The 13,559-nt window shown below is 59.3% G+C and overlaps 1 protein-coding gene across 4 annotated transcripts; it reads right to left on the bottom strand.

Moving 5' to 3' along the window:
• Positions 1–332: 332 nt before the first annotated feature.
• Positions 333–13,531, bottom strand: PRKCSH (PRKCSH beta subunit of glucosidase II). 4 transcript variants are annotated; one of them, XM_086409455.1, is made up of 18 exons: positions 13,274–13,531; positions 12,919–13,068; positions 12,598–12,714; positions 12,039–12,134; positions 11,878–11,935; positions 10,848–10,965; positions 9,046–9,175; positions 4,741–4,825; positions 3,833–3,911; positions 3,053–3,139; positions 2,568–2,744; positions 2,400–2,496; positions 1,872–1,941; positions 1,511–1,600; positions 1,243–1,317; positions 1,050–1,149; positions 797–970; positions 333–663 (listed from the first exon to the last, which is right to left on the bottom strand). In XM_086409455.1, exons 2-17 carry the CDS (start codon positions 12,992–12,994, stop codon positions 824–826), a joined length of 1,602 nt encoding a protein of 533 aa, XP_086265581.1. In that variant the 5' UTR covers positions 12,995–13,068; positions 13,274–13,531; the 3' UTR covers positions 333–663; positions 797–823. The 4 variants fall into 4 exon arrangements, with proteins under 4 accessions (XP_086265581.1, XP_086265579.1, XP_086265582.1 ...); XM_086409453.1 differs by having other exon boundaries at positions 13,467–13,531; XM_086409456.1 differs by lacking the exon at positions 12,039–12,134.
• Between the last annotated feature and the right edge of the window lie 28 nt (positions 13,532–13,559).

The raw sequence follows: 13,559 nt of genomic DNA, 5'->3' as shown, positions 1-13,559 counted from the left end.
GTGTCTGTGCTTCCACACACCAGTTGGCCCTGCTGTGTGGCTGAGTGCACGCCACTGTCCCTCTCTGGGCCTAGCTCACATCTGGAGCCCCCTGGCTTCCCCACAGCACACATGTGATTGAGGGGGTGGGGTCTGAGACCAGCCCAGGAGGAAACCCAGAAGGAAGTGACCCAATAGCTGTCTGTTTACATGGTTCCAGGCTCTGCTGTCCACGGGGCATCTCAGGTGAGACCCTCAAACCGGAGCCAGATCTGCACAGCTGCTTACCATGTTCAGCCCTCTCCACCCCCGGCCCTTTCACACCCCAGCAAAGCCAGACAAACACAGATGAGTTGGAGGGATCATGTTTATTGTTTGGGGGGTCACAGGTCAAGTCACTTCCCCACCTAGAGGGAAGGCAGATACCCTGGGTGGGGGACACAGCGGGCCAGGCCCCCAGGGTGTGGGGGCCCAAGCAGGACAGGCTCCTTTATTCCATCTGTGGAGGCAGCAGGGGCCTGGGAACATGGCTCTGCCCCACTGGCCAACCAAAAGCACGGCATGGAGCCCTACCTGCTTCCTGCCCTGTGGGGTGGGTGAGGTGACCCATAGCGGCAGGCCTTGGTCCACAGACTCAGGGGCGGATGGGGAGCACCACTGGGGGCTGGTTCCACATCTTGATTTCTGGGACCAGAGAGAAACCAAATGAGACAGACGAAGGGAGATGGACGGGGAAGCAGTCATGTGGCCAAGAGCCCCCCCGCCCCACCATGCCCCCGAACGGTAGGATGGGAGAGATCCCCATCTCCCCACTCACCTCTGCACTGGGCAGGGCAGGGCAGGGCTAGAGCTCATCATGGTCGCCCTCCACTGGGTATTCAGGCGGGGGCTCTGGGCAGGCAGCTGGCGTCATCAGCTCCATGAGGTACTCGCAGCGGCTGGGCTCTGTGGTGCTGGTCACCACCGTCTCCTTCCCGCACAGCAGGCGCACCTGGGGTGGGCAGGTGGGGCTCAGGTGGGCTCTGTGGGCCACATCCCCACTCCACTTCCCCCAGCCCGCGGACACTCACGGTGGTGGAGCGATTGGGGCCCTGCCAGCAGCCTGTGCCCTGCTCATACTTCATGGCGCTGAACTTGTCGTGGTCGGGGCCAGCCCACGAGCCCCAGGTGCTATGGGAGAGTGGGCCGCTGAGAGGGGCCGGCCGGGGCACCCAGGGGTGGGGATGAGGGGCCGAGAAGGGGGCCTAGCCCGAGCTCACTCACCCAAGGCTAGTAGGGGAGCCGCCGAGTTTGGGTTTCTGTGAGACAAGCTTGAAGGGGCAGAGTCTGTAGACGTACCTGTCGTGGGATGGGGCTGGTGGGTGGGGGAACAGGGGTCCAGCCTCCACGACAACCCCCCACACCAGAGCCATGCAAGTACCTCAAATCCCAGTGGCTGTGCCTAAGCCCACCACCCTCCCTCCCCACCTCGTCCTTGCTCAGGCCCAGACCCACCAAGCCCACCCACCACACGTGCCCACAGGGGACGCACTCATTGGTGGTGAGCTCATAGCACTGGCTGTACAGGTAGGCGAACTCGCCGTTGGGGCCAAAATCAAATGAAATCTCCTGTTCCAGGTTCCTAAAGGGGAGGCCCGGAGGTTAAGGGGCAGTGGGGGGTGCCAGCCCGACTCAGGACAACGCAGGAAGGCCCGCTCGAGTGGTGGAGGGTCTCTCGGGGCCTGGGCTCCAGTCCCCACCACCTGGGGACTCTCCCTGCAGGAGCCACCGCCAATTTGCAGAGGTTGCCTGAGTGACTTCCCCATCGCCACCATCTCTGGGGAGTTGGGCAGCAGGCGGCCATGGGGCAGTGGAGAAGTGGCCTTGCTGCGACCGCATGGGCACCCCCATACCTGATGGATTCTTCCATGTCCTTCAGGGACCGCTCAGCCTCTTCAAACTTGTTGCGGGCCTCCTGGGCAGCTGGTGGGGTTGGGAAGGAGGTCAGAGGTGTCCCCACAAAGGGCAGGGGGTGGCGCAGACAGGCCTGATTCCCCCAGCCCCAGGGCTGGCTCTGGGTGAGGAGAGGGCCCAGGAAGACCCTCTGGGCCTTGCCAGCCGCCAGGCAGACCCCACCGCCCCGCCCCGGCTCTCAGCTCTTGAGGGAGCAGGGCCGGAGCTCCTGGGGCCCTGCTGGTTCCTCGCCTGCCAAGGGCGACACAAACAACAGCTACCCAAGAGGAGGGAGAAGGGCCCCTGGGACTGGTGTGGTGGTGCCAGCTTCCCCAGGCCCCAGAAGCCCCCTCTGGGTGGCCCAGAGCCCCCTGGGCTTGCCTGGGCCAGCCCCAGGTCCCCTCGAGGAGCAAGCGGGGCCTGTTTCTTGGGCCCCTGCACCTGCTGGCGACAGGGAGGGGCCCCTCCCTCCCAGGGTCAGCCCTCACCGTTGATGAAGGCCTGTGTCTGCTCATCATACGGCGGCATCCTGTCCTCCTCGGTGGGGCTGGCCGTCTTGGGGGCTGGGGCTGGGGGTGGGGCGTCCTGGGGGTGGGAGGACAGAGTCAACGAGTGACCACTCCCACCCATCACCCCCTCCACCCCTAAACACCCACTTTGGGCTGCTCCCCCTGGGAATCCTCGTCCTCCTCATCCTCATCCTCCTCTGTCTCCTCGTCCTCCTCGTCTTCGTCCTCCTCCTCTGTGGGCGGTGAGGGCATGGGGGGCTGCTCCTCCTTGGGCTCCATCACATCGGGTGCAGGAGGCGATGGTGGGTACTCAGTGGGCAGCACCTGCCGAATGTGCGGAGAGGTCGTGCTGAGGACTCGGGGGTCCACCCCCACCCCCAGGGCCGGGGCCAGGCTCCCACCATCGCCCAAGGGCGGCCTTGTGTCTCCATCCCTTCCAAGGAGCCTAGAAAGTGGGAGGGAGGGACAGACAGCTGGGGGCGGGGTGGCTTCTGTAGAGGAGGTGGGGCCGCCCAGCTGGCCAGGGTGGCCCTGTGCCAGAGCTGGAGGCAGTGCCTTTGTGAGGCATCCAGGGGCAGGGCGGGGGCGGCAGAGGGGGCTCATATCACATCCCTTCCCCTCCCTCTACTGACCTCAGACCGGTACTTGTCCCTGATGGCGGCCCAGACACGGTCATAGAAGAAAGCAGCATCCATCTGCGCGTCTCCCCCAAGGAGGGTCTGTGTGCGTCAGGTTGGGGTGGGGTCAGGGGCAGGACCTCTACGTGCCCCCCAACTCCAACCCAGGCACTCTCGTAGTGGGTGCAGGGGCCCTCAGGCTGCGGTGCCAGGCACAGCACGCGCTGACTTGCCCAGGGCCAGACTGGAGCTGGGCTGGGTGAGGAGCGTCTGCCAGAAGGGGGCAGCACAGGGCTGTGAGAAAGAGGCGGGGGCCAGAGAGGTGCGGGGTGGGGACTGGAGAGACCAGGGAGAGGAGCTGAGAGACAGAGGCCAGGGCGAGGTGGGGAGTGAGGACCAGCAGGGCAGCGATGGGTGGGGAGCAGGGACAAGGCCAGTGAGGGCAGAGCTGTGAGGAGGGCGGGTGACCAGGTGTGTGCACTGGGTAGGGCCGGGGGAGCATGGGTACAGGGAACCTAACTCTCCCCACGAGACGCCCTGAGGCACCACATGACTCCACTAGGTCCCACAGGGGAGGGAGGAAGGCCCTGGGTAGCCCCTCCTAGTCACCAGGCAAGGCCTGGCCACACCAGCCAGGCTGGGCCCCCCCAGAACCCTGGCCCTGGGCCAGCAGGGGACTCTCCATGGGAGCAGCCCACAGAAGGCCTGCCTCTGGCCACCCCCGCCCTTCCAACCCTGAGGTCACCTTGGGGCAATCCCCTCCAGAAGTCCCAAGCAAAGGGGTGGGCCGAGTACCTGGGCTTCCCCTTCTGATAATGCCCCGTCCCCATCCGTGTCCAGCTCCGGGTGGGTCTGCAGCTCAGCCACTGAGACCCTGCGGGGTCAAAGGCAGAAGACGATAGAGCAGTGAGCCCATGGGCTTCTGGTCAATTGCCCCCCAACCTGGGCCAGGGCTCCTCCTGAGAACTTGCTTTAGGACCTTGGGGCAGAGAGAGAGGGCAGGCAGGAAAGTGGGAAAAAATGAGGTCTGGAGTTAGGGCCCGGTCTGGTCTCTATCCTGGGGAAGGCAGGTCCTAGCCACCCCATCCCCTGCCTCCTACCCACTGCTGAGGTTCCACAGCCCTGAGGAGCACAAGGGAGGGACAGGCACAGGGGTGGAGTGGTAGCCGTGTCCTCAAGGCCCAGCTGCCACTCCCTTCCACCCTTAGAGCCCAGTACAGGGAAACACTGTGGCCTGGCGTCCTCCACCACAGGAGACCCACATACCCATGGTGGCCCATCCTGCCCCTATCCCACCGCCCACCACCACTGCCCACCAGGAACGGGACCGCCCTGCCCATTCTCCCCCCAGGAACCCTCCAAAGTCCCAGGCCTCCCACCAGGGGGCCTGCCCAGCCTCCCTGTTCCCAAAAGCCCACCCTCCACTGAGCCGTGGGCCTGGGGTCGGCCAGCAAGTTCAGGGGCACTGGCCAGAATTTCGTCTTTCACTAAAGCGTCCCAGGCCACAGAATAGGCTTTCGAAAAGCACTGAGATCCTGAGTCCCCCTGTCCAGCTCGAGGAGGTGTTTTCCCTCATCTCTTCCCCAGCCCCTCCACGCCCCCAGGGGATCGGGCTCCAGGGCAAGGAGGTGGGCTCTGGTTGGTTTCCTAAAGGCGGGGAGAGGGAGGAGGGAGCCCGGGGCAGGTGGCGCTGGCACACTCACGCGCCATCCATGTCATCATCCAGCTCCTGGAAGGCGCTGGCTGCCAGCTCCCGCTCCCGCTGCTCCTTGGAGATGGCCTGCTGCTCTGTGGAAGGACCAGCTCCATCATCCTCCATCCCCAGCACCCCCTGGGCTCACTGTGTGCCCGGGCCTCTGGGTGCTGAGGCTGGGGCTCTGAGTCAGGCCACTGTGGGGGGCAGACTGGGGGCGGGAGCTAGGCAATGAGAAGGGCTGGCCTGTGTGGGGGTGGGGGGGGGCAGAGGAGCTGGGCAGTGCCAGATGGATGGAGGATCCAGCAGGGGCAGCTGGGGGCATCTGCAGAGAGTCTGAACAATCCGTGACAGAGTGAGGGGTAGGACCATAGGTGTGCCACATTCAGGAGGCCCCAGGAAAAGAGGTCAGGGGACAGAGGCTGGGGTGGGGGCGCAGCCAGGTGAGGCAGATGTCCTGGGGGCCCCGCGGAGTGTCTCGCAAAGGGGGAGAAGCCACCAGCACGGAAGACGGGAACTGAGCTGTGGCCAGAGGACGCAGGGCGCTGCAGCCCCACACGTGCTCTGATGGTCTCTCCTCGGCCTGTCTCAGCCCAACCGGCTCAGGGTCACTCAGGAAAGCACCCCCAGTGCAGCTGCACTATGAGGCTCGGCCCTCTCCACCAGGATGAGCAGCCTGTGTCCCAGAGACCGCAACAATGTCCTCACAGATGAGAGCCCCAGGCTCAGGTGGATGAAAGGACCTGCCCATGGTCACCCAGCTGGTGAGGGGCACAGCCGGGGGCCCAAGCCAGGCCATGTGCCTCCAGAGCCCATGCTCATCCCCACCACCTTCTGGGAATCCCAGTGCAACCTCCGTGGCGTGCCAACCCTGAACCTGAGTCAGCAACTCCACACTAAGAAGCCAGGCACTAGTCTGCCCAGCCTTGTGTAAAAGGATGCTAGACATGGTGCAAAAGAAGGTGGAAACAGAAGCAAAGACCAGAGTTCGCTCACTTTCTAACACGTGGCCCGGAAAAAAAGAGTAAAGGAACCTGGCAGCAAAGGTGAAAGAGAAAACGCCTGCAACTTCAGTCACCAAGGGCCAGCCCCTCGGTACACAAGAGCCACTTACAAGCAGTGGAGACCAAAAACCTGATGGGAAAAATGGACCTGGATGAGACAACCCCACCAGGGTCACACGCTGGAATGGACAGCAGCTCTTAAAAAGGAAGCAGGGGTCCCGACACCGGGCTACAACATGGATGACCCTTGACAGTATGACGCTAGGGGAAAGCAGTCAGTCACAGAGGCCACTCACTGCCTGACTTCCTCATGTGAAACGTCCAGAGCAGGTCAGTCCATGGAAACAGGAAGCCAACGCGTGGGGCCGGGGGCTGGGGACGGGGCCAAGGGGAGATCTGGAGGGCCAGTTTAATGGGCCTGGGGGTCCGTCCTAGGGTGATAGGAATGTTCTGGAACTAGACAGCAGCGACGACGTCCTGCTGGACACTGTCGACAGTGTGGACGTACCTGACACCGTTGAGTCGGGCGCTGAAAACGGGCTGAAATGGTGAATTTGGAACATGACTGGGATTTTACCGCAGTGAGAAAAAATGGAGAGCAAAGAGTAAAAGGAAACGAGGCACCCGGGGACAGAGCACAACACGCATACACCATGCAGACCAGTGCTGCCCAGTGGAATCTTCTAGAGGGGGCGTGTGTCACCGCTGAGCACTGGGCCTGCAGCCCGCACGACACACGTCTGCAGTGGGCATGGCTGGAGCAGAGGCCTGGGAGCAACAAAGAGCAGCAGTTTCGCAGGGCTGGAGGGGGTGTGGGCAGGCCATCAGGCCAACATGGCACATACACAGGGTACAGAGAGCGGGGGGAAGCCCTCGACCGCAGGGGGCGTTGTAACCAGCCAGTGGTGGCCCAAATGCTGTCCCACCCAAGGCACTGGGGGAGCCAGGAAGACTGCTGGCCTGATGGAGGGAGGCCATCAGCAGGCCAGAAGGGGCAGAATGGGCCCAGGGACTTCCCTGGGGTCCAGTGGTTAAGAATCAGGCTTCCAGCAAAGAATCTGTGCGGGGGAAATGGGTTCGATCTCTGGTCCGAGGGGACTCCACATGCTGTGGAGCAACTAAGCCTGCGCACTACAACTACTGAGCCTGTGTGCCACAACTATGAAGCCCGTGCGCCTAGAGCCTGTGCTCTGCAACGAGAAAGCCCCACACCCTAACAAAAAGTAGCCCCGCTTGCCGCAACTAGAGAAAGGCCGCAGGCAGCAAGGAAGACCCGGCACGGCCAAAAGTAAATATAAATTAGTAATAAAAAGTCAGCCTTCTGATTCTAATAATTCTAATAAAGAACAATAATTTAGTAGAACTTAATAAATAGAAACGTAATAATATAATCTAATCCTAATAAAGCATCAACACGGGGGACACATTTCTGGCGTAAGATAACATACGCCGTGGGGCAACTGAGTCTGCCTGTCGCAACTAGAGAAGCCCCACACCATGCAACAAAGACCCAACACACGCAAAGGAAACTGGGCCCTGAGCGAGGCAGGAGCAGGCTGGTGACTCAAGCCTGCAGATAAGGGACAGGGTCTGCAATCAGAATAATGTGGGCATCAGTCTAGCTGGGCAAGCCAGTGGCCTCTTTGGCCTCAGCTTCCTTGTTTGTGAAACCAGGTGATGACTGGGAAAGGGGAGCAGGGACAAAAACACGATGATCCTTGTGAAACAAGCACTGGGTGCCCTGGTCTACCCAGCGTCAGCGTGGGAGAGAATACTGGTGTCTGTATCAGGGGTCAGCAAACTTTACTGTAAAGAACCCAGCGCTAAATATTTTAGGTTTGACAGGTCATAAGGTCCCTGTTGGCAACCCCTGAACTCTGTGGCTTGATCACAGAAGCAGCTGATGTTACGTAAACAAAGAGGGGGAGTCTCTGCTCATTCACCAACATGGTCTGTGTGTGTGTGTGTGTGCACTGCTCAGTCATGTCTGACTCTTTGTGACCCATGGACTGTAGCCTGCCAGGCTTCCCTGTCCATGGGATTTCCCAGACAAGAATACTAGACCAGGTTGCCATGCTCTCCTCCAGGCGATCTTCCCAACCCAGGGATTGAACCTGCATCTCTTGCGTCTCCTGCATTGGCAGACAGATTCTTTACCGCTAGCACCACCTAGGAAGCCCATGGTCTCCTTGCTGCTCCTTAAAAACTAGACAAGATGCAGCCTCGCGACCTTTGAGCCTGTCCCTTCTACAGGTAAAGGGCTTCCTCCATCTTAGTCAATGATGTACTGTGGGCACCTGGGGTAGACCTGGCACATCACAGGCACGCAGCAGGTGCTTGTCAGATGAACGACTGAATTACCGATTATGAGAAATCAGGACGGAGAGAGGGAAGGGCGGAAGAACACAGCAGATGCTCAAAAAGATGGGGGAGATCACAGCACAGCCTCAGAAGGCTACCAGCCGCTGGTCACCATCCCTGTGACCGGCTGGGGCCACGGCTCCAGATATTTCTGGCAATGCTTGATCTTAGTCTTTCAACTAGTCTGGAGTGGGTTTCTGCCTCACCTCTCCCTCCTATCCGCCTTCCGCCATGTGTGTCCCTGCACACAGCAGACTCAGAACAAATGCCAAGGTTTCAGATTATCCACAACAGCGGCACAATCTGCCAACAGCAAGAAAATGCTGGACCAAGCATTAAAAAAAAAAAAAAAATCACCTTAAAACCAACCCCAGGCAGTAGGAGTTGCCAGAGCAATGAGGAAGTGAAGAAGAGAAGAGAAGGTAGAAGCTACTTTCATCCTAAAGGATTTTGCCAAGCCTGGCAAATGTGGATGTCCATTTTGATAACTTGTGAGGGAAGGGAAATGAAAATCAAGGTCCAAGGTGACCCGCCCCATAACTATGACCCCATGGGACTCCCCTCAGGGCTAAGCTGGGCCAGGAATCAGGCAGCCCTTGCTCGGACCTCGGCTCGCTCTGCCTGGGGGGCTGGAGGAAGCTCCAGCCTCAACTTCAGACTTGCAGTCCCTGAATCCAGTGTTCTCACAAAGAAGGCAGAAAGAAAAGCCCCTCTTCTCGAGAGAAGGACCTCTCATCAAAGCTGCAAGTTACTGCTATAAATGACTTTTAAACACAATGCCCAACACACAGTCGAAGATAATGAGGCAACTGGGGAACTAAAGGGCCGTGATTTAAAAAAAACCAGTGGAACGACAGACAAGAGACAATGGGCAAGAGACTCCTGGGCCCAGACTCTTCCCTGGTAGGAGCCAAGGGGGCATCTCAGCCACTCGGGATGCAGCGACGTACCTTCCCACAGCCTGCGGTGCTGGTCTTTGGCCGCCTCCTCTGGCTTCTCGGCTTCCTCCTTCAGGGTCCGCAGCACCTCCACCTGGTCCTCCAGTGACTTCTTTCCAGCCTGCAGCTCAATGAGCTTTTTCTGGGAAGGCAGAAGACAGGGGCCGGCTCTCAGCCTATTCTTCCCTCTTCCTCTCCTGCCTCTATTTCACATTATCTTTTCCTAATACACCCGCCTCCTGGATCTCCTCCAACCCCTGCTACTGTGGTTCTCTGCAGCCCACTGGAGAGAAATACAAACACCTCAGTGCATGCCTGAGGCCCTGCACAACCAGGACCCTGCCCACCTCTCCAGCCTCATCCACCCCTTTGCTATCTTAACTGCCCTAACAACATTCAAAGCTCTCCACACACACTACCCCTAGTTCTTCACATAGGCTTTCCTTCTGTCTGCAACACTCTGCCTGGCTAACTCTGAATAAACCTACAGATTTTGATTTAGATGGAGACCTCCTCCTCCAGGAGGTCTTCCTTGCTTCCTGTGCCCCAAGGCGGGTTCAGAGAGCAGAGGGACCAAGGGAGGGAACATACGTTTGATTCCTGGCCCAGGAAGACTCCACGTGCCTAGGAGAAGCTAAGCCCCTGCGCCACAACTACTGAGCCTGTGCTCTAGACCCTGGGAACTGCAACTCCTGAAGCCGGCGTGCCTAGGGCCTGTGATCCGCAATAACAGAAGCCACTGAATGAGAAGCCTGCCTGCTGCAACCAGAGAAAGCCTGCGTGCAGCAATGAAGACCCGGCACAGCCAAAAATAAAATAAAATTCTTTTTAAAAACTGATTGCTTGTATTAAAAAAAAAAAAAAGAAAAAAAAAGAAAGGGGATTTCCCTGGTGATTCAGTGGCCAAGACCCTGTACTCCCAATTCAAGGCGGCCAATTTGATCCTTGGTCAGGGAACTAGATTCCACATGCTGCAACTAAGACCCAGCACAACCAAATAAATAAAAAATATTCAAGGAAGGAAGCAAGGAACGTGTGTGCTGGGTGGGCTCCAGCCTAAGAATGTGGGCCCTAGGATGTAGGGTCCCTCCCAAGACTTTGCCTGACACCTCAACCTGATCTGCTGCCAGGGTCCTCCTGCTGGCCCATGAAGTCAAAGGTCACTTGGCACCAACTTCACTGTGTGGCTAAGCACGAGAAGGATCTCACTGGCCCTGGATACACTGCCCACTATGAATTCAGGAGGTACCTCACTAGCCAGGCCATGGGGGTGGGAGAGGAAGACCCAACCCTTCCCTGGTCTGAGAAACAGAGCTGGGGCCCTTGCTCAGAGGGTTAAGCGGGAGCCCTGAAGGAGAGTTGAGGACTCTGACCTACCAGTTAAGGGGGTGGCAGACAGGCAGGGAGAGACACACCCCTGGGGACTCACCCTCTTCAGCCCTCCCCCCACACATCCCCAGCACCCACCCTACTGAGCTAACCTGGCTGTGGTTGAAGGACCTTGTCTTGAGTCCTCCCCCAGAACTGGTAAGACATACAGTCACTGGCCTTAACTTACAGATGAGAGCACCCTAGAACCCGGAGGAGAGGCGTCCCTCCTCCAAGCCCACTTTGGTCTGCACCCAAGGCCTAGGTCCATGCCTGGCTGCCGCCCACCTGGTACCAGCCTAAGCAACAACTAAACGTCAAGTGGACACAAGGCACAGACAGACACCAACTGGCCCCAGGACACCACTGGTGGGGAGCAGACATAAACCCCAGCCAGCCTCACCAGCCTCCAGGTCGTCCTGGCTCAGCCCCACCAGGCCCCTCACCTGCTTCTCCTCCCGGGCCTTCTTCCAGTCCTCAATCAGGATCTTCTTCAGGCGGAAGCCCTCGCGGGTCACCTCTGCCATCTGCTGCAGTGTCTCTCTCTCCTTGCGGCCCTTCTCTCTGGGGGGAAGGGAGACACAAGCACCAATGGGAGTGCGTTTAGTGCCCACTAGGTCTGCCTCTTCCAAAGGGGTTCAAGCCCCTGCCATCACCCCATTGTGTGGGCAAAAACAGGAGCTCAAACACTCCTGCTCCCTCCTCCCCCAGGTCCTCCTGGCTTCAGAGTCCCTCACCCCCATCCTAGAGAGGAGGTGCAGTGGACAGGGCTCGCTCACCCTCAGGGCCGTGGGAGGGACTAGGGGTTGCTGGGATGTGGGGCTGGAAGGAGGTGCCCAAGAGGAGAAAGAGACGAGCGCACAAGTCACAGACTCCCTGACAGAAGGGCTGTCTGGCCTGTAGGCAAAATCTGCTCAGTCTACTCTCTACTTAAGAGACCTTCCATCAGAAGGGTTTACGGAAATGTCACGACGCTCAGCTTCTCTGAAAAACATATCCGGCCCTGCCACCTGCTCCCAACTCACAGGAGTGGAAGGAGGCTGTCCCTTTTAAACGCCACAATCCCCATCACTCCCTGACTGCCTCACACTCGGCCTGCATGCACTTGCTTCCATCACCTGCCTGCGGGCATTTCAGTTTTCAGGTCCTGCTGCAGCGGTGCAATTAAAAGCACAGAGTCCCAGGTTAGACCAAGCTGGATTCGAGTCCTGGTTCTGCTATCTCTTAGCTATGAGACCCTGAGGAAGTCATTTTCCTTTCTGAGCGTGAGCTCCCTCATCGGCTGAACAGGCGAACACATGACACTCGCTTCCAGGCCAGAAGGGAAACCGCTGATAGAGCATGCACAGAGCACCTGACACAGGGTGAGCCCTCAACACACAAAAGCAGAGAGGAGAGGGAGCCCGATTCACCCAGCAAGGCAAGGCAAGGGAAGGGGGAGAGGGGGGCAAGGGAACGGGGGTGTCAGCTACGTACTTGCAGGTGTTCTCACAGACGATCCCGCTGTTGTATTCGTCGGTCCCGTCACAGCAGTCTGAGGGCAGACGTGGGGGCGCTGTCAGGACTCCCCCCACCCCGCAATGCCGCCTTCCCTCCGCCCAGCACCCTGTCCCCCATCCTGGGGCCAGTTCATTCACCACACACTCCATCGTTGACCCATCTGGAGGAGATGTACAGGGCCTTGTAGCCTGTGTTGGTGCAGTGGAAGCTGCCGTTGGGACAGGCAGCTGTGCCTGTGGGCAAAGGAGGGAAGGAGGGTTTGTGGAGTGGGTTCAGGATCCGGCAGGTCACGCCCACCACATGCACATGGGAGAGTGAGAAATGTGAGAATAACTGATGCCAAGTAAGGGGAGGAAGGACCACTGCACTTTGGGGGCCTGAAACAAAACGCTTCTGGGCTCCCTCCTGCCTCTCCACGCTGGGGGGTGGCAGGGGGCGGGGGGGGGGGGGGCCCTCCCAACTGGGCCCTGCCAAGCCCTCCCCCTCCCCCTCTGGGCTCCCATAGCGCCTCCCCATCGCCTCACCAAACCACTGACCCACTTTATTCTGTGCCTGCTTGCCTCCACTCAACAGAGAGCTCTGTGAAGACAGGACTGGGTCTGTCTGGGACACCACACAGGACGTAGCACTCACCAGCTCAATAAATGTACAATGAATGAATGAACGGATGCATGGATGAATGGAGAAAACACTCACCTGGTTCATCTGAGCCATCTTTGCAGTCACAGTAGTCATCATTGACCTGATCAAAGGGGATACTGGCAGAGCCATCCAGGCAAGTGAAAGGCTTTGACTCGTCGTAGAAGTGATGGTCTGGGGAGGGGGACAAGGGGCCCAGTCCAAGGCAGGAAGAGAGCCCTTTCCACCCAAAGGTACCTCTTCCCACTCCCACCGGCTAAGCATTGCAACCTTCCCTGCCCAGAGTCCAGAACACTGAGACCGAAGGCTGTAAGCGCCTATCCCGGAAGCCTCCCACACCCCACCCCCAATTCTGGCCACCTCCAGTGGCTCACTCACTGGTGAGGGAGACGCCCCGGGGTCGCCTGACTTCCACGGCCCAACACATCGGCAGTAGCAACAGCAGCAGTAACATCTCGCTGAAGCCTCGGAAGCCGGAAATGGGTTCTGCCAGAAGGAGGCTACTGGGAGATGCACTGCGACCCCACGCTGCAGCGAGAAAGAGGCAGCAGGTCAGTGGGAGAGGGCTCCTTCCAGCCGAAGGAAGGCGCCTCTCCCTCCGGTCAACTGGATTCCTTCATCGCTCCGTGCAAAGAGGTCTCACTTAACTTCCCACACTGGGGGCACGGGGGCCGGGGCGGAGGCGCGGGGTGGGGGGTTCTCCCCAGTCCTACTTAGTGGAAGGGAACCTCACTTGGCCCAAATCAATGGTGAGCGGAACTCAAAACCTCCGCTCCCTCTGGGTCGGAGGTGGTTCGCTATCCAGTTCCCGCCAATCGGCCAAAAGGGTTAACAGTCCCCCCCTCTCCAAACGCACACCCTTCGGCTGCCCCTAAATAGGAAATTGCGGGGGGGGGGGTCCTCCCGCCCACTAGTCCACCACGTACACGAGGCTGGGGCAAAGGTCAATATCCACCGCGCCCCCCTGACCCAGCAGCCAACGGTTTCTCCTGCAGAAAGGAAGCGGAAGTGTGTGAGAA

This window comes from Bos grunniens, chromosome 7 (genome assembly GCF_055505025.1).
Source record: "Bos grunniens cultivar Pamir isolate PY7600 chromosome 7, Bosgru_T2T1.0, whole genome shotgun sequence".
NCBI lineage: Eukaryota > Metazoa > Chordata > Mammalia > Artiodactyla > Bovidae > Bos > Bos grunniens.
Note: the sequence above shows the minus strand (reverse complement) of the source record. Positions and strands in the feature narration are given on the sequence as shown.